The sequence below is a fragment of the Trachinotus anak genome, unplaced genomic scaffold, assembly GCF_046630095.1.
Source record: "Trachinotus anak isolate AG129_WGS33_773 ecotype Australia unplaced genomic scaffold, CSIRO_AGI_Tana_v1 ptg000010l, whole genome shotgun sequence".
NCBI lineage: Eukaryota > Metazoa > Chordata > Actinopteri > Carangiformes > Carangidae > Trachinotus > Trachinotus anak.
In genome coordinates this window covers 11,568,475-11,587,537 of record NW_027273861.1, presented here as the reverse complement: position 1 = coordinate 11,587,537, position 19,063 = coordinate 11,568,475, and the positions used below count along the sequence as shown (strand labels likewise).

Genomic DNA, 19,063 nt, shown 5'->3' with positions numbered 1-19,063 from the left:
CTTTTCAAATTGGTCTGTCCTGCATTTTACTCATTTAATAATACATTTTAATTATGCGGAGTGGGCAGCAGTGCTAAACTGCACAATGCACTGAAACCCTCCCCTCTAGTATCGCTTGTGTTTGGTTAAAAGAGGAAATGCACTTTAACACACTCAACTTCTGCTTTATCAAAGTTATTTGCAGATATACCATGGGAACATTGATGGGTACTTAAAATGACGTAACATGTGTGCATGTGTGTTTTTCTATAAGGTTTGTGTGTGTGGGTAGCTGTCATACATTTTGTGTTATCATTGGGTTGAAATGTGGTGTTCTAAATGGGACTGTCGTGGTTAGCAGCTGCTGAAAAAACAATTCAACTGCAAAGAATGTGTGCACCCCTTTCCATGAGGACATGGTCTGCTTGAAGATCAGTTGATAAGCTGCAAACATGTACCAAGAAAAGTTTCTTGTCACTAGTTTGGAAATTTATATTAACAATGCTGTAAAAAGGCAGTTCATGTTTTGCTTTTTAATCTGCTCCTTTTGATGACACTAGCTGATAATTCATTCAAAACCTTTAACTCTGATGAGACCTTTCCATTTTGAATTTAAAGGTTACATCAGCTGAAACTTGACAATGGGAGCCCCGGGTTTACCTAAGTCTCATTATTACTAATGCAAGCTGGGACCAAAATGACTGGAATGTCCTGTAATATATTACTTGTATTTGCAACTTAGACCCATTAACCAAAGCTTAGTTTTGGTTTCTGAACTTTGTGAGTAAGTAGTTTCAACACGGAGGGTTGCGTGGAAACTGGTGACAGGCAGCATGTCGTTGATGGTGTGGTTGCAAAAGAGTGAAAGAGATGTTGTAAGCAAAATGTAGGCCTTGTAAACAAAATTTAGGCCTAAGCCCAATCACAGGTGTAGTGAATGTGTTGTATCCATGTTTGGCTACAGAGGACAAATGACAATGTACCATCAAGACTGAATTCATTTTCCTGCTTCAAAACCACACAACACCAGACCTTCAAAACCCATTAAGCCTTGCACATGCTCTAAAATGATAACTTTCAGTGACAGAGCAAAAGAAAAAACTGCATTAAATCTGGATATATTTATAGGAATTTATTCTATAAATGTATTGAATTTCACATTAGGCTGAAATGGGGATCAAGTTTTCTGTATATGTGGCTGAAAATCAGTTAAAAACCTGTTGCAGCCTATAAACAGTGATATCAGCTGCATGGCACCAAAGATCAGCCAACAGCAGACTGTCAATAGATTTGATTAATTTTAAATAGCCCAGTGAAATACACTGGCTCAGTACCATGGCTTTATATTATAATTCTGTTTAAGAAGGAACATGATGCTAAGTAGTTGTTGCTTTAAGGCAGTGTAGCACAATCTGGTTATTTTATTACTACATAGGCTACAATACCAAAGCAAGACAAGTTGTGGTAATTAATAAATGTCACAGTTTAGTTTGTCTATGTAAACAGGAGAACACACTACTGCAACTAATAATGCATTATTGCTATATTGGCTATCTGCCAATATGGGCCTACTGCAAATGAGAATATGATTATTCGGTTTAGTTTTGTTTGAGATTTTGTTCTAACATCCAAGTGTATGTATGCAGCAAGACACATATAGGAAAGTGGGGGAACATAAGCGTTGGGTTAGAGTCAGGCCCATTTGGTTGGGCTGCGGAGCTGTGCGGGGCGGGGCTCGTCCTTGTCGGGTCAAACAAAGATGGCAGAACCTGGAGAACCAAGGTGGTACACCAGTGTATCCTACTAAGAAGTTAACATTAGTCTGTGAGTGCATCTGATCTTTGTTTGTTTGTTTGTTTGTTTGTTTGTTTGTTTGTTTGTTTTTCTCGAATTACAGGGGGAAAAAACACAAAAAAGCAACATGACTAGTTATACCACTTTATGTTTGTTAGTATAAATGACTAGTAGTTGTTAAAAACAATGTTTTCTTTGTTTGAGCTAGGTTACCTGCTCCAGTGTTAGCATGCTCTACTGTTAGCATGCTGGCTGCACTGCGGACAGCACAGAAGTGAATTCACACTAAAAATTGTGTAAGAAGGATTGTTGAGGGGGAATGGAAACTATAAAGGTACAATGTAGTGTTTCTAAGGCACAGAATAATAATTCATTGGCTCAAATAATCATTTAAAAAGATTCCCCTTATACCTGCCAGGCTCTCTGTAGTCCCATTGTTAGTAGTTAAATATTTTTTAGATTGTTTGAATTGCATAGGGCCTTATGGAAATGGGACTAAAGAAACAAAAAAGAAATGTAATGAAAATTAGATGAGATGATGATTAGATGATTTTTTTAACTTGCTATTTATTTCCAAGTATAAGCAAATGTGCCATATGTCATAAAATGTCATTGTTTCTCAAGTGAGCCTTGTCTCAAATTTAGCGTTGATCTGCTTATGGACACTTTGAACTACCTACTGTTAACAGCTTTATTGTTTAATAATCTTAGCCACAGCAGCTGATAAGTTTTTGCATGTCTGTCTATAAACACAAAAAGTGTTATATTACAAAAACACTTACTCAGTAGTCAGCTGCTGTCTTTTTCCTGTTGGCACACCCTGTTGCTTTGAGTTTGTCTTTGAGCCAGCAGGACTGGCAGTTTGCCTGGCTAGCAGCAATGTTGCCAGCAGCAATGTTGCCAGCAGCAATGTTGCCAGCAGTGTTGTTGGGCAAAAAGCCAGCAACCTGCTGCAGCTGGGGGTACTGGTGACTTGAAAATACACAAAAAAAACAGATGCCAGCTAGAAGAAGAAAGCATTTAGCTGCTGTTTCTGTAACCTGATGCGAAAGTTTTATTTTTCTCTGTGGTCAGTTGGTCTAATTCTTTACTGAGTACTGAAATCCATGAACCTTCATTCTGCTCAAGGCTACAGCACTGTAGACGCTGGCCTTTGTATTTAGGCTTTTATCTCCTCTGCTGTTGGGAAAGCAGACAATATGATGAATTTTACATCAGTTTCTGGGTTATGGAGAAAAAAGGAGTGAATTTTGGACCTTTGTGAGTCACGCAGGTTTTCAGTCTGTAAAACCAGGATAACTCAAGACCTTGTTCACAATGCTTACATGTAACTGTTTTAATCTTTTTTTTTTATGCAAAATATATTCAACACAATGTTGTTCCAGATCTTATGAGAATATTGGACAGTGCAGACAGACTATAGCCACAGCATGGTGGAAGCTGTTTGTCTGCCCACACAGGAAAACCAGAGACATGCAACATCCCACTTCACTTTTCCATTAGGAGGGAGGTTTTAACCTTTATTCTAACCTTGACAAGCATATGATGTCCACAACTTTATCTTTTTAAAATTTAAAAACATTTCATCTCAAGTAACACATGTTACACATAAGAAATACTTTTTACTTCTGCATTAATCTTGCTGAGACTACAACTGCTGGTTAACAGATGTATATTAGCACCAAGTAATGCTTATTTGATGCACAATTCGCTCTGTCACAGTTCTGATCAACATTCTTACATGTAGAAAAAAATGCTGTTTTTGCTGCATGGTGTGGTTGAATATTAGCAGACTGAAGTGAGAATGGGGAGCTGAGATCAAGATCAGTGACTACTTAATTCATAACCCACATCTGAACATCTGCTCAACTTTGACAGCATGTAGAAAGGAGCTGAAGTAGCTTCAGAGCTGTATTTTTTTGACACAGCATGGTATCCTGTGAACTTGTACATGAATGGATTATATTCAAACGCTTACTAACTTTTCTGACAGGAGGGGGTGGTGATACGTTCTTCATGTTGCTGTAGTGTGAATGATCAACATTCAACGTGGAACTGTCAATGTGTGCCGTGATACAGAAAGCAGAGTGGTGCGGTGGTTTGTGGTAGTTTAAACACGTCATGCACTTACACAGTACTTTATGCACCATGTGCCATTAATTTACAGTGACAGAGCTCTTGAAGTTACTTTGTAAGCAGGAATATTTGCCAGGAAATAAAGTGAATTAACAATTTATTTTTCAGTCAATCAATCCAACAGTCATACAGTAGATACATCCCTATGTATCGGACAGTCATTTGGACATGCCTTGTCTTGGTGGGGAGTAGTTTCTTCCTCCTTTGCTGGTGATTTTGCGAGGCGAAGCAGAGCACGGCAGGGACCGCATCCCTGGTACCTGCTGCTCCTCCTCCTCATCTGAGGCAGCTCTCGTAGGAATTGGCTTCACTAGGGAAGCTCCAGGATGGGGTGATAGCAGGAGATTTCGTGGAATAGGAAGGGGAGTGATGAGGCTGGAGGTGGCACCACCAGATGTATTTAAGTATGAGTGGCCTCTCATGGTATGGAGTGCGTATGCAGGAATGAAAAGAGGGTGAGAAGGCTGGAGGCTTGGCAGAACAGGAGAGTCTCTACCACGCCAGTAGTAGTCTCTCTGCAGGTACTGATGGTGGGTGCTGGGGGCAGGGATGGGCTGGGTGCTGCTGTGGACATGGTGTTGCAGTTGGTTGCTCTGGTGAGCAGTGTATGCTGCTGGGTGAACGAGCCCAAAGTTGAGCTTAATGGCCATTAATTCAGCACTAAGCCTGGCATTTTCTTCTTTCAGAGCCATGAAATGAGTCTCCAGCACATAGTCATTCATCCTTCGCTTCTCCCGTGAGCGCTTGGCTGCCTCGTTGTTCTTGCGACGTTTCTCCCAGTAGAGGGCGTCCTTCTTCTCTTCAGGTATGAACTCCCTCTTGCGACGGGGTCCCTTACAGACCGGTTCATTGTCCACTTGTAAAACATGGCCTTCGTGAAAAGGTAATGACAGGGACTCCATGGTAGATGAAAAACTAGTAAAAACCAACCGAAAAATCTGAAATCTAGAGGAATAGAGGGAAGGTCTCAGTTGTGTGTTGGAGGCTGACTAATACAGATACTCCTTCTTGTGTAATGGTAACCTTATCTGATTTGTGTTTCACGTCGTCTGACTGTGGGTTGGTTTGTCTTTGCTGGAAGCACACCAGTATTTCTGAATGCAGTGATGATTGTAGTCTGTGGGACTACTGCCTCTTTGTCCACAGCTGTCACCTATTGGGGAAAAAATGATAAAGGTCAGCTATAGGTCACTTTCACGTAGATAACTTTTTTGACATCAGTTAGTCAGTTACATAAGTTGTAGAGTAAATTTAATGTAGACCTGTGTCCTGTTTTGAATTTTTCTATTTAGGGATAGTTGGTTTCACTCTTCCACAGGCTTTAGTACAAAGGCTGAACTACTGTATAGATGGAATAAAAACAAAAATCTGGTGCACAGACATTTTAAGGCAGAGAAACTTGTTTCATTGGCAGGTTTCCCGGTACAATAAGTTTGTTTTTTGAAGTATAGAATATAATTTTTGAGTTACACTCGCCACGACTGACGAAACAAACACATGGAGCTTGGTAAATTAAAGATATCTGTGTTTTTTTTTTGTGTGTGTGGCAGTAAGAGAGAAACGCTTCAGTGTGGTGGATTTGTGGCTACAGAACTGCTGAAGGATTAGCTGGCAATAGGGTAGGCTGGTGTTTTTCACACTGTGGTCAAATGTTCACAGTGGTGCAGGTGATAGATGTTATTTTTTGTCGCGCAGAGTAAAATCTTGTCTTCTTGATGAATTCAGACCTGTTGCATGTTCTCGCCTTAGTACTGAAGTTACATTGATGTTGCTGTTTAGTGGATTACTGTGCGGATTTTTGCCTTGTATGACCTCTTGTTCCTTGGAGGTAAACTTATCAGGCCTGTAATGCTGGGCTAGGTGTGGTGATCCATATATGGGTGTTTCATGATTGTTCCTATTCAGTTCATCCTCTGCACCTTTGGCAGGCAGACAGATCTCTTCCTTTTCATCTGGAGAGACTCTGGACAGCGTGCACAGAAGCATAGTCTCTATGATATAATATTATACAGATATCAAAGTAGAAAAATATCCTAAATCAGTGTTAATGAGCTACAAAAGAACGTATCTTATTGTGTAACAGATTAGTACTGAGATAATGTTGGGTATGCCAGCTGTAAACACAGGTGTTAAGTTATAAGTTTGCTATCATTAATATTTTAAAGTGATAGTAGTGCATGCTATTATAAGTAGTACAGTCCAGTATTGTGAGATAACTTACAATGATCCTTCAGCTCATTATAAGTTATTTGGCCATCCCAGAGTTCTATGTCCAGACAGAGATATGATAGAAATATTATAATAATATCACACAGGCATTAAAATGATAAACTGTGAAGGAGTATTCAGATTTTTTTTCCTTTTTTTGATTCAGTACTTTAGGCAATTTCTATACTGTGTTTATGCACAGTATTACCGATCATATTATTCAGTGTTTGGGGACGAGACAAAAGAGAGTGCACAGTGCACTGTGTCTGACTTGCACCTCCAGCATTCAAGCCCCCCTTCCTGACCGAACCACACCTCCTACTTGTCTAGCCCACATCAGAAATTATGACGGGAAACATTAAGAAGACAATGAAGAATGTTGACTAATGTGTTTGAGAATCAGTGTGCTATTATATACAGTTATTTATAACAATGAGTTCATGTTGCAACAATCATATAACTACTGCACTCATCTGCTTCACAGATCAAGATAAGTTTGTACAGATAATCTTACAGAGTAGAGTGGCCAGAAGTTTACTGTTGTCACTAGAATTGCATATGTATGATACTGTGCTGTACAAATGAACTTGAACTCAAAACATAAACTTCACTTACAATGATACAGTAACCTCCCTGTTATTGTCTTTGCAAAAGCAAATGAAAAATGATTAGTGGAAATGAATAAAGCTTTTTTTGGTTCTCCTGCATTTTGCACAAGGCAGAAAGCTGCTTCAGTTGAGCAGAAAGGGGGTTGACTGAGATTGCCATATAGAAACCATTTAAAGACAGCTTTTCATGATCAGGATGGATTTTAAAATGTGCCTATGGTATAGTCGTGCACAACATTATGTGTTTCTCACTTTATCTCCCCCCACGCTTCTCTTTGATCAAAATGTCCACCCCGTCACCACTTCCCCTTCTCCATCTCCTTTATCTACTCGCTTCACTTCATTCTTCTACATCCTGGGCACCAAAAAGGCAGCTGGAGAGGGTTTGTCAATTTCACTGCATAAGGCTGAAGGTGAAATAATTTTTGAGGATCATTTGAATAACCAGACTGAGAGGAATGCTGGCAGCTTGATAAATTCTTTTTCATTTGCGTGGGTTTGTGGGTGGTTTCATGGGAAGCTGTGCAAGAAGGATGAAGACTGTGTTGAAACCACAGCAGCCCCCTGTACATGCGATCATATGCAGAAACACACACAGACCTCACACTTGTGTATTTTAACTGACTGATGTTTCCCTCACACCTTGTGTCTCACAGATAGCACCTTAGCTGATGAGTTAATTTTTAATCAGGCATCATACAATACTTGCAAACGTTGCAGCGCAGAATAAACTGTCACTCAGGAACATGACAAACTCACTTTTTGAAGTGCAAAGCATAACTTTGTAGTCCATTAACCTCCTGTTAAGTTGTGAATACTCATTTTTATTTCTGTCAATCACACTTAAAGCATCTTCTCAGCACACTCACTGATCTTATAGTCATATTTTGATGTGCCAGTCAGACTGAGCCCGAAGCTTCAAAACAAAAGTTTCAAAGAGGCCATGCACTCAATGTGTGGTGGTGAGAACACACGAGGTTAAAAATATTCAAGCCTGTGCCCAGTGAGACGGTAGACCCAAGGCCCATACGTTTTTGTATGTCTGTGTGAGAGCATGCACACCTGCATACTAGTGTGTGATGCAAAGACTATGTGTTGTATACTGAAAAAGCAACAGCAGGAAGTCAGAGAACAACAATTATACAGGGAGACACAGAGAGAGAAAATAAAAAAAAAAGAGAGAGGGTTCCTGAGTGAAATCTCTCTTGAGGCTGAGCCCGCTCACTTTGCACCTGTTTCTTATTGACTAATTATAGCCAGCCTGCTTTTTAGTAAGGGACTTCTTCTTTTGCTGTCTATCCGTTTTCTCATACTCTACCATCTGCTGTTGTCTTGCTGTGCACTCTGCCAGCCACTGTAAAAATAACTATCCATGGTCAGTCCATACCTCAATGTACTATGTTTGCTTCTTTTCTAAACTGCCATCAGGGACATTAGAGTGAATCTATGCCCACTTAGGGGAATAAAGAATTTGGCACAGTTCTTGGTTTGAATTGTCTGTTAACGCATACATTCCTTGAAGGGCAGAGCTAATAACTCATAGCGGCGTCCTATAAAAGTATGTAGGCCAAATACAAATATAATATTCTCACTCACTAGACAAGGAGTATGGCACTAAGCCATCAATGCTGTGGTATAACGGATGAACACGGATAAATGAACAATATCTTCTATTTAAGTCTTCTCACGTCAGTATTTTACCATCACAAAATCGATAGGGTTCTTTACTATTGAGAATATATACATGGTTCTTCCCTAAAAATCCAATAATCTTTGTAGTCACAAAATATGTTAGGCGGATTTGTACTTTTCAAACCTCTGGTTTTTGTACTTAAAACCATCCAGATGTGATGTGATGCACTGAAAGCTCTTGATCGTAATTTATCTATGATGGGTTGTGGAAGTTCAAGTTGGCTGAACTCTTTTAAATAGTAAAATAGTACTAGCTTTCACAGAGCATAAAACAAAAACTTGTGCTTCTCTCAGGTTGAAGACGAGCGGCTGCTCTATATTGAAATAGTGTAAAGTATTGTGCGATAGAGACCCAAATATATGATGCATAACACTGTATATTTATCATGGATAATTAACACAATTATGAATAGAAACAATAGCCAGGTAATAAATATGACTGCACTTAAAAGTGTTCGGCAGTGCCTTAAGTTTTAGTATATTTATTTAGGATATTGAAAGGTTTTAATAAATTTTGACCTCACATACATGCAGGATAGAATTTTTAGAAAGAAATTATAGTACTATTTCATCTGAAATGCTTACACTAGCCGCAGATTCAAAGACTCTGATTAACACGTCACTGGCACAATGTCAACAAAAACCAAACTAGTCACAAGTCAGTTTCATAAAAGAATTACTGTACTACCGTTCTAGATCACATTACAACATAGATGTGTTTTTACTTCTTTTCTCACTCTGTGTAAAAATGACAAAATATTTAACCTTAAAACAAACATCAAACAATATACTTTGGATAACACAAACTTTTATGTTTGGGCCACAGAAAATATCCAGTTAGGGGCTTCTTTTTGGATCATCAGGATATGTAGTAATTTCTGTCGGGGTTAGAGAATCTGAGATCATGTCTCAAAACAATGTAATGGAAACAGTCTAATTCAAAACAATCATTGATTGAAGACCATTAGAGTCACGCTGCAGCACAGTGTCATCGTAACTAGCTTCATGTATCTTTACAACCTCAGTAAAATGTCCCTCTCCCCAGATAACAACCTGAATATGACCATGAGATTATTTAAGGAAAATTATTCATATTTGATTGTAAAATGCACCATATTGTAGAAATGCACCATTTACAAATCTTTCCTCAGAAATAATCCTGTAGATATTTACAGGGTAGCAACACTTCCTCTTCCTCAAACAATTCAAAACTTTTACGCATTGTATGAATAGATTGATTTTTGTTTTGTTTTATATGATGTAAGATGTGAACATGGGTACTTACTCATGTATTTTGGCAACAAATTTTAAAAAATGATTTCAAATGTTTACTGAGCTGACCGTCCGTTTCACAATACAACGCAGTGATAGTTTATGTACGTATAAACTATCTATCCTTTGGTCACCAACACCTCAACCATTTTCTTCTCTGAACCCACCTGCTGTTACATACATGGTGCAGACCACTGAACCTGTTAAAATAAGCTCGAGGCCTTACCTTCAACTGCTGTGTTGTGTCCACTGCCGCTGAGGTGCCAACGACCTAATTCAGATATCTTACTCTTACCTACTACTAATACACAACTTAGAGCACTGAACTCCCCTGTGAGAGTGTGTCATGAAATCGATGCAGTTATAAGCAGAGGGGGGCTTGGAACGTGTTGTTGCTTTCAGTCCAGCCCTCTCACCTCTCAACGTCTGTGCTTTCTTTCACTCTTTAGGTGTTGTTTTCCTGTCTTTAACTCTGTCCACCTCTGTTGTCACATGAGAAGTGTCTGACTACCCCCCTTCATTTTGATAGTGCTGCGGTGTTAGTGGCTTGCCCACACAGGGGTCTTCCCTCTGTGATGCTGCTGTCAGTTTTAAGGTGGCATATTTTGTGTGTTGTAATACTAAATTGATCAAGACTTGAAACCTCTATAATGGTGCCACTTTAAGTCATTGTTTGAGTCAATCTGTGCCATGTGTTATTGTCTTTGCAGTGTATTACTGTTGTGTTTGCTGTACCGTTGCCCGATCAATATGTGTGTTGTGCAGTATTCAATAACGTGTTTCATCCACACAGATATTTTACATTTCAGGCACTTACCTGATGCCTTGTCCCAGAAAAACCATAGCATGAATAGCAGTCTTAGCAGTAGAAGCAGTAGCAGTACAAGAGACTAAGCCATAACAACCAGGCAAAAGACAGCGTTCTGTGGCCTTCAGATATTTACAGTAAAGGATGACAGAGAGGAATAAACTGAAGTGACTGAAATGTATCTGCTTGAGTGATAAATAAATCTTTAGCGCCTCAGATTCACCAAAAAAAGAGAAGTGTTTGTCACTCTTCAGTGTCGAAGTTGCGACTACGTATCTGCACATTTAATATTCTCTTAATAATATGCTTTTCATTTTGCTCACTGTAGAGTCGTTTGCTTAATTTGGTCATTGGAATTTTAACTTGTGTGTTTCTGGTGCCTTGACATTTTACCTCAACCCCCCTTTTCTATGTATAGATGCTGTCACACAGAGACAAGTACAACTTTTGCTTCCTGGTGTGATGTGTTTAAGCCGTTAATGTTGAAAAATGTGCACCAGAGGTCCATGAAAACACTTCATTGTTCCCATATGGCCAAGAAGACGCAGTGTAACCTGTAAACCTCTACCAGTGTTTGACTTTTCAGCTCTAGTATTTAGACTAAAGATATGTATAACGTGTGACTTATGTGACTTATTTTCAATTGAAATGTCAGTTGTGTCTGTGGGATAGCTGAAACTGTGACAGTCCAGTTGTCAAAACCAGAAAGTATATTACATTAACATTTAAACTGAAAATAATCTGACATTAAGCAAAGTAAGAATTACTTGTGAACTGTATAATCCAGAGTTGATTTAGAAGTTTAATATTTTGCTAAAAGCAAAATGAGTCATTTTTTTCATGCTAATATTGATTTCAAAATTAAGATCCACCATTTGGTGGCCTTATGTAGATGACTTCCTTTTGAACGCCTCAACAGTCAGAAATATGCAGTAGTTTCATTATTGCACCACTGAAAACAAATTTATGTCCTAACGTCCAACGTTTTCTTTACCTAAAATTCAGTGTAAATGTTACAGGAGCATAAACAGTGTTTACCTCATTTACTGGTTAACAGTTGCTTGTTTGCCTGTTCAAAAGATATCATCAAAAAAAGATATTTACACACTGGAGAGGCAGAAATGATTTTTAAAAACTTGTTTCTTTAGGAAACAACAGCCTGCTGCTTTGCCATCTGCCACATCATTTGTGTTGTAGCGTCCTCTGCTGGAGTCTTCAGGAACCTGCACTGCTTTGCGAGAACATCTGCTACGATGCCACTGCAGAGTTTTGTCAAGGATGAAATGAGAACATGGAGAAATAAACCGGCAACTGTTTTTTGTAAAACTCCAATAAACACTAGGCTTCACCGTCAGGACCCTGTACAGCCACAGGAAACTGAACTTTGAGACGTTTACACCAACTCTCATGAAAAGAGGAAACTTTTCTAACAAGGCTTACTGAGCGGCTGAATATAATTGATTTGCACCAATTCATAACCCTGCGCTTCTGTTTCATTGCATCTTGATCAGTGACAAGAGACTGTCAGTGGTGCCTGCAGACGAAAAGCTTTTTACACCGTCTACACCAGAGTGACTGCATGAAGCCTCCTACATGAATATCGGCCTGTATTCATTTATGATGAGCCTTAAGAAAGAACAATAGCCTAAATAGATATTGTTCTTTTTGGATCATCGTAGAAGTGATTTAATTTGCTTTCAAGTGCCATTTAGGTCCTAAGAGTTCAAAATAGGCTATTGTCAAGAAGTCTCTTATTTCCCAAGCATTTGCTCAGTAAAATGACATTATCTGTGGACATTCTTGTGAAGGGCGAAAAAACCCTACATGCATGCACGTCTTTATTTAAAATTACAAACAGCATGTCCATGCAGATGCAAGGGCCATGCAGATGCAAACATTTAGTTGTATTACTGAACTGTAAGCATACAAAAAAAAAAAAAAAAAAAAAACATCGTTAGATTTTCCACTGAATCAAAGCCTGCTTGAAAATAACACAGTGAGGATAAAAGGGAAATACCAAGTCAACAATCACCCAGTTTCGCTGTCTCTCTCACCGCAGATAAACGGTTAAAGTAAAGTCCACAAAAAACAAAAAACCAGCACACTACAATCAAATCAACCCATAATGTAATTTACATCTCTAATATCCCAATTCATGAGAAATAAGCAGGAGGAATGTCTTTTTGTATCTTAATGAACAAGGCTACATTTATTACTTCAGAATCATAAAATCAGGAATAAAAGATGGAAGTAAACTACATAAATGGGCCGGTTTGTTCATAAGGCTCAGTGGACACCAGTGGCCCGTGTGTGCAATATCCCCGCTGTTTCATTCTAGCAGAAAGACATTTGATATCACAGTGTAGTATATTTCGTCACTATATACTGTTAATAATATAAAATAAGCCACTTGTTTAATTTGTGATTAAATAACAAATTGATAGGTTGCATTTTCCAGTTATACAGCCTCTTTTGTATTAATTTACAATCAGAAAATATGCATAGCTGTATTTCTTTTTTTTCATTAGACACAACTGCAACATAAAAAAAAAAAAAAAATACACAGTACGCTTTTTAATTTCCTTGCAATAAACGCCTTCACAGTCAAACTGCCCTGTTAGTGTCCATCAGGACTGAAGTGCATCCCCAGCTGAGTCAGTCCCGCTGGAGCGCTGCTGAACCGGCCCCTGAACCCCCTCTGAATGTCTGCCTCTGCTACGAGACCCTGGCCCTGTCTCTCGTGTATGTAGAGAGGCAGGCCGGGGCAGACGGCCGGCGGTGGCAAGTAGGAGGACCGCCAAGGCAGCAGGAGATTGTTACACACTGCCGAGTGACTCAGATGGGGCACCAGCCAGTTCTGGTGTGTGTATGCCAGGGTGGATGAGGCATGCTGGAGCGTGTCAGGTGTGGGCAGAATTGCGCGGACAGAGGAGGCGGGGTGGGAGGAGGACTCCGCGGTGGAGTTGGGGATGTCATCGCTGGAGGAGACCTGTCGCTGGGCATCCACCTCTCCCTCTGCTGACCTCCCGCCCTGCACGGCCGCTCGGGGGGAGATGACACGGGACCCGGGGAGAGGGAGGACGCCCTGCTGTGCGCCACAGTTGTGAGGGCTTAGTGGGTTAAAACCGCCAGCACCCTTAGTTGAGCTAAAGCAAGGGGCATTTGCCTCAAAGGGGTGGCTGGCTATTTCCTGAGGCCTCACGCCCAGGATAGAGGCCGGGGCGCTCCTACTGTTCCCCCAGTGTCCCGCCTGGAAGAGAGCAGCGGTGTGAGCGGGTCTAGGTGATAAGGACAAGGTGGAAGCTAAAACAGATGGAGTGGTTGTTGCCCCGGCAGAAGCGGCGTTGCACTTTTCCGCGGTCAGGCTGGTGTGATACTGCAGGCTGAGCATGTGAGCCCGCAGCTGCGCGTTTTCCTCGCTCAGAGCCAGCAGCTGACCCTCCAGCATCAGGTCGTTCAGCCTCCTCTTCTCCCTGGACCGCTTGGCTGCCTCGTTGTTCTTGCGTCGCTTGTCCCAGTAGGTGGAATCTTTCTTGTCGGCGGGGATCATCTCCCTCTTGCGGCGCATAACGGGGCCTACATGGCTTCTGCAGGTCCGTAATCGCAGAAGACGTCGAGCCAGCAGAGAGGACCTCGTCACCGAGAGCAAGAGTCCAGGGTCCGCGTTCGGCTCCGTGTAGCCGCTGCTCTCCACCGATGAGGAGGGTTGGCAGGGAGCGCTGGCCCCCGCACCGCCAGGGCTCATCGGGGTGGACATTTCTTGGGCGAATCAAACTTTCAATGAAAACGACTTTAGTCAATCAGTCAGTCAGTGAAGTCACATTAATTCTTAGTCTCAAAGGAGTGAGTCATCAGCAGGCTGTAGCTATAGAAAAACTAGGCTTATAATCCAGTAACAGCTTTGAAAGGGGCGAGCCTGCATCATAGGTATTTTTACTTATAAATCTAAATTAAATTTTGCCGACTTGACTTATATACTTTTAATTGTTGTTTTCTTATTTTGAATGCAGCACTTTTACTTTTAATGAATTATTTCGCATTGTTATTGGATCTGAATACTTTTCCCACACTAACGAAAACTCATCATATTAGTTTAGATGAAAAAGTGTTTGTTGTTCAAGTACATTTTTGTATACGGTCTTAAGATAAACAAAACAAACAAACAAACAAAACAAAAAACAAAACAAAAAAAAAAAACAAAACGACCAAGACAGTGTTACGAAGTTAAAGTCGCTGCACTGACCTCAGTGGGAAGATGACACCTGTGAGATGACTTGAAGACTGGATCAGATTGTAGCCTAATTCTGCAATACACAGAGCACCGGTCAGCTTTAGACGTTGGCCCGGCACTTAGATCATTTACCTACATGTTTGTGGATGTTACAAGTGTTTGCTCAGAGATGGCTGCGCTTACCTGTCAATCACAAGCAGCGGTGCTGAAGAGAGCAGTGCTGCAGGGCGGCGCACACATATACTGTATGCACGCAGCCAATCGCTTTGCGTCCTCACGTTGTCTGTGTAAAGCTGTGCAAACTGATCGGGCAACTTCACATGGAGAGCGGAAGTCCAAGACAACAATGTGGTGTCGGTCAAATAAACAGGTGATACCGAAATGAGTCACTTTGGATCAACTGACCTACTTATTGCTGTTTTAAGTTACGACACAGCGGTGCGCATGATCAGAGCACATTACCTGCACATTACCTTGATGCAACCCTCTCCAAGCTTTAGTTGTATCTAGACATGGCAGAGTTAACGCTGGGGTGTGCATTAACCCTTTGAAGCACTGAGATCTTCGAAAGTTGCTCTCAACATGTCTACTATGATCTGTGTTTATTGTGGAAACTCACGCCTCTTGTTTGTCTTCAAAGGGAAAATGTGGTAATTAACAAAATAGGCTGCTGAAAGTGAGTTTTGATGAATTTCCACACTTCCATACTCATACTGACAAAAACACTGGTAAAGGTAAAAATGCAAAGATACATTCATGAATGTATGAGAATATTTATTTAAATAAACATGAACCTAAACAGGTTTTACAAAGTAAAGCATATCTGTCTGCAAATAATAGCAACCCCTGACTCCAGCCATTGAACTTTTGCATTCCTCTTCTATGTTCCACACCAAAAATAATCAAGTACTACAGGAAGGAAAATTATTTAAAAAAAACAACAACAAAAAAGCAGTCACTTTATGACTTTCACAATCATATACCTGGTATGATCTGAAAGTAAACAAAGTATTCCCCTGGTTTTGCATATTTACATCACGCTTTTCTATGAAGGAAAAACATTTTCGATGTTCTTGAATATACTTGTGTAGATTGTCTGGAATCTGGCATCATAAATATCATGATAGTGGGTCAGCCTACTGTATGTCTTAGCAATAATTTGTAAAAGTGTATCATGTACCGACATAACTAAGTAATGTAAGCGACATTAGAATATCAGTCCGAAGTTGGAGACAAACTGTTGCTGTTATTTGCTGTTGCTGGATTCCTTGAGAAAGGCAAAAGGCACAGATGAATACTTTATACCATTCGAAACGGTAGGGACTGCTGTTTATTTTGGTGGTATACTCAGGAGTTAGTGAGGTATTGCGCTGACAAGAATGGGTTTGGAGATGGACGCAGAGCTGTATGCAGAATATGATTAAATGTGATGTGAATTCATCGACGTTAATTTTACCACAAACTTTACCACAAAATTTTACCATTTTACTGGGGCACGTGCCCCAGTAAAATGGGTCTGGTGACGCCGATGTCCACACTCATCTGTCAGCCTAACCTCAAGTCACTGTATAGATACAGCACTGTGCAAAAGTTTAAGTTAAGTGAGGATGCTTTCTAAATAATACCATCGATAGTTTTGATTTATCAGTTAACATCATACAAAGTGCAGCACACAGAAAAAAAAAACAGAAATACACTAAACAGTTTTTAAAGGGGCTTGGCAGGTAAGGTGTTCACGCGTCTTGGAGAACTTGCCACAGTTTGAGTGTCTTCTGTGTCTTCGCGTAATCCCAGGCTGACTCCAGTCGGGGCTCCCTGGGGGCCAGACCATCTGTTGCAGGACTCTTTGTTCCTCTTGCCTTCAAAGTTAGTTCTTTATGACTCTTGCTGAATGTTTGTTGTTTTCATGTTGCAGAACGCAATTTGGGACTGATCAGACCTCATGGTATTATGAGATGGATAAGAATTTAAACATGCATGGTGCCTAAACTTAGTACTGTGGTGTTGCTTTTCAACATTGTCAAAATTAGACAGGTGTCATTGTTGGTCAAACACAATGCACTTTTCTTTCTTGAGTCTTTTTGGTGGTGCATTTCCCAATTTCCTAAGGGTTTGTAGAGCACTTGGAAAACTCCTGCTCATATGAATGTGTTATGGCTACTCCACATGGTCTGCCCTGTTAGTTGGTCCATTGGTCCTTTTGTTCAAGCAACACAGTTTCTGTTGACATTAAAACTAATGTGGTACCGTCAGTCTCACCTCTACTTTGACAGTCAGGGCAGGGTCATCCTAGTGCAAAAGTGTTTATAGTTGTTCCAAAAGGCGACTCACTCTCCCACAGTCCCTCAGACTACCAACCAAATTCAGCATAATACACCAATAGAATGTCTTTAGGTCAGTCCTTCCTCACCTCCTCAGTAACTATCTTTGTTGAATCACTGATCATACAGAACAGCAGCAAACTGCAGCAAGGAATCTTGTCATTGCAGCACAGCAGAAAAATCAGCTGCAAACCCTCCCACCCTTCAACACTTGGGAATTTCAGTTCATCGGAAAATCACGGTTCACCCCTCATCTTGGCCACCACATATTTCTCATCCTGTAATTTTGAAGAAACACTGTCAGACGTGAAAACACAACCTCACTAAAACAATCCCACCAAAATGGAAAACCACACTACATTGTAAAAGATCCCTCTTGTGCAGGTTGTGCTGAAGATTTCACTATGGTGTGCTGAGTGTGGGGGCTGTCCAGAGCAGTAGCTATCAGCGTAAAAAACTCCAGGAGATTTTTCTTTGTGACTCACAGTAACCACAGAGGCCACAGTCTGCCATGTTTCAACAGTCAGATTATTCTTTCGGTAAGAAGATAGTCTCCAGATTTTTAAAGGGGTAGTAACACAGCAGATTCTTGTATTGATTTCTGCTTATTAGACTGATGGCTTTGAGAAGTAAATCTTTAAACATGGGCATGTACATACAGACACACACTCACCTCACCATGCATACGCACACAGGAAGGGCACCAACTTAACACCCCGTTGTTGCAGCAACAGGAACTTGTCTTTCTGAATGTCGGGCCATCCAATGCAAAAGTCAAATAATTCAGCTAAGGGTGAATTAATAGATGCAGGGCTGATATAGTTTTAAGATAAAAGTATTTCTACCTTAATGTCTGTACTGCTCAGCATGCTCCTTTATCAGATGACTCATTGTTCAAATGAATATGTTCAGAAAGCATTGTGGTACGACATAGTGGGCCTGCATAATTTACACCACTGCCACTTTCTCATTGTGTGGCAGCACCCACATCCTGACTGCATGTTGCAGATGATTTCTCTTCATATGGATGATCTGACTAGAACAGACTGTCTTGTTTGTTTTATAGTGATACAGCATCCAGTTTAGTAAACAGAGGGAATCACACAGGTGAAATAAGCTGTTGTAGCTTTGCTTGTTACCCATAATGTGGATACAGTGGACCTTCCCCATGAATCAGTGTTTATGAAAGGGTCTGATGTTATTCTATATTTATGTCATTGTCAACAAATGCCAGGAAAAGACTAAAACCCAGTAATGCATTAGTCCATTTCTCAAAGCTGGTCTGTTAGTTTCAGTACTTTTACAACCTGTCTCTTGATGTAAAAACAGATCACAAATTCAGGGTTTCATTTCTTAAAGGCTACATCATTTCCTTATTCAGCTGAGCACTATAGTCAATATTATTCAAACAGGAGGAGATGCATGGGGGTTTTTGGGACAGCTAATACACAGTTGGTGCTTGTGACAAAGTACATGAGACCACACCCTTAGTCCTATTTAAACTTTTGTGTATTTTTTAACCATGCTTGTCATTAGTTTATTACATCAGTAATTCATTTTTATCTGAAGTAATGCAAGTGCCCATTATCCTGTGTTTGTTTGTCTAGTATTTTTTTTCAGCATCTCTTTAATTAAAAACATGAACAAATATTAAAGTTTAGTTATTGTTTACCAGTTCTTACCATGTTTTGCAGGAGTTCAAGGCAGCAGTGACTAAACCTGTTTTTGTTCTGATGTCATCGCTGATGTAATGTGTGTACCAAGTATGGGGACTGTATTGTTTTGAATATATTAAAGTATGTTGATTAGTATTAGTGTTTTTTTGTAATGGTTGTAGAGTATTCTTCTTGAAGTAGTAAAGAATATTTAATTCTTGTCTGTACTGATTATATTTACAACATAGCGGGCCTTTGTTGTCATGGTCACAGTAATAAAACACACAGTTAAGATTAGGGAACGGTCACGGTTTAGTTAGGTTTAGGCAGGCAAACAGCTTGGTCACCTTGAGGAAAAG

At 40.2% G+C, this 19,063-nt stretch overlaps 2 protein-coding genes across 3 annotated transcripts; both read right to left on the bottom strand.

The window, feature by feature from the left end:
* Nucleotides 1-3,329: 3,329 nt before the first annotated feature.
* nfil3-4 (nuclear factor, interleukin 3 regulated, member 4) lies at nt 3,330-10,669 on the bottom strand. Of its 2 annotated transcripts, none has more exons than XM_071486685.1 (2): nt 9,916-10,192; nt 3,330-5,062 (listed from the first exon to the last, which is right to left on the bottom strand). In XM_071486685.1, exon 2 carries the CDS (start codon nt 4,809-4,811, stop codon nt 4,068-4,070), a length of 744 nt encoding a protein of 247 aa, XP_071342786.1. In that variant the 5' UTR covers nt 4,812-5,062; nt 9,916-10,192; the 3' UTR covers nt 3,330-4,067. The 2 variants fall into 2 exon arrangements, with proteins under 2 accessions (XP_071342786.1, XP_071342787.1); XM_071486686.1 differs by lacking the exon at nt 9,916-10,192 and adding an exon at nt 10,507-10,669 and having other exon boundaries at nt 3,474-5,062.
* Nucleotides 10,670-12,073: 1,404 nt separating this feature from the next.
* On the bottom strand, nt 12,074-15,122 carry LOC139626362 (nuclear factor interleukin-3-regulated protein). Its single transcript, XM_071486684.1, has 3 exons — nt 14,912-15,122; nt 14,741-14,801; nt 12,074-14,271 (listed from the first exon to the last, which is right to left on the bottom strand). The coding sequence occupies exon 3, from the start codon at nt 14,252-14,254 to the stop codon at nt 13,115-13,117; it is 1,140 nt and encodes a 379-aa protein (XP_071342785.1). The 5' UTR covers nt 14,255-14,271; nt 14,741-14,801; nt 14,912-15,122; the 3' UTR covers nt 12,074-13,114.
* Between the last annotated feature and the right edge of the window lie 3,941 nt (nt 15,123-19,063).

Coding starts and splice junctions, on each gene's coding strand:
- nfil3-4 (XM_071486686.1), bottom strand. CDS start 4,811: ATGGAGTCCCTGTCATTACCTTTTCACGAAGGCCATGTTTTACAAGTG.
- LOC139626362 (XM_071486684.1), bottom strand. CDS start 14,254: ATGTCCACCCCGATGAGCCCTGGCGGTGCGGGGGCCAGCGCTCCCTGC.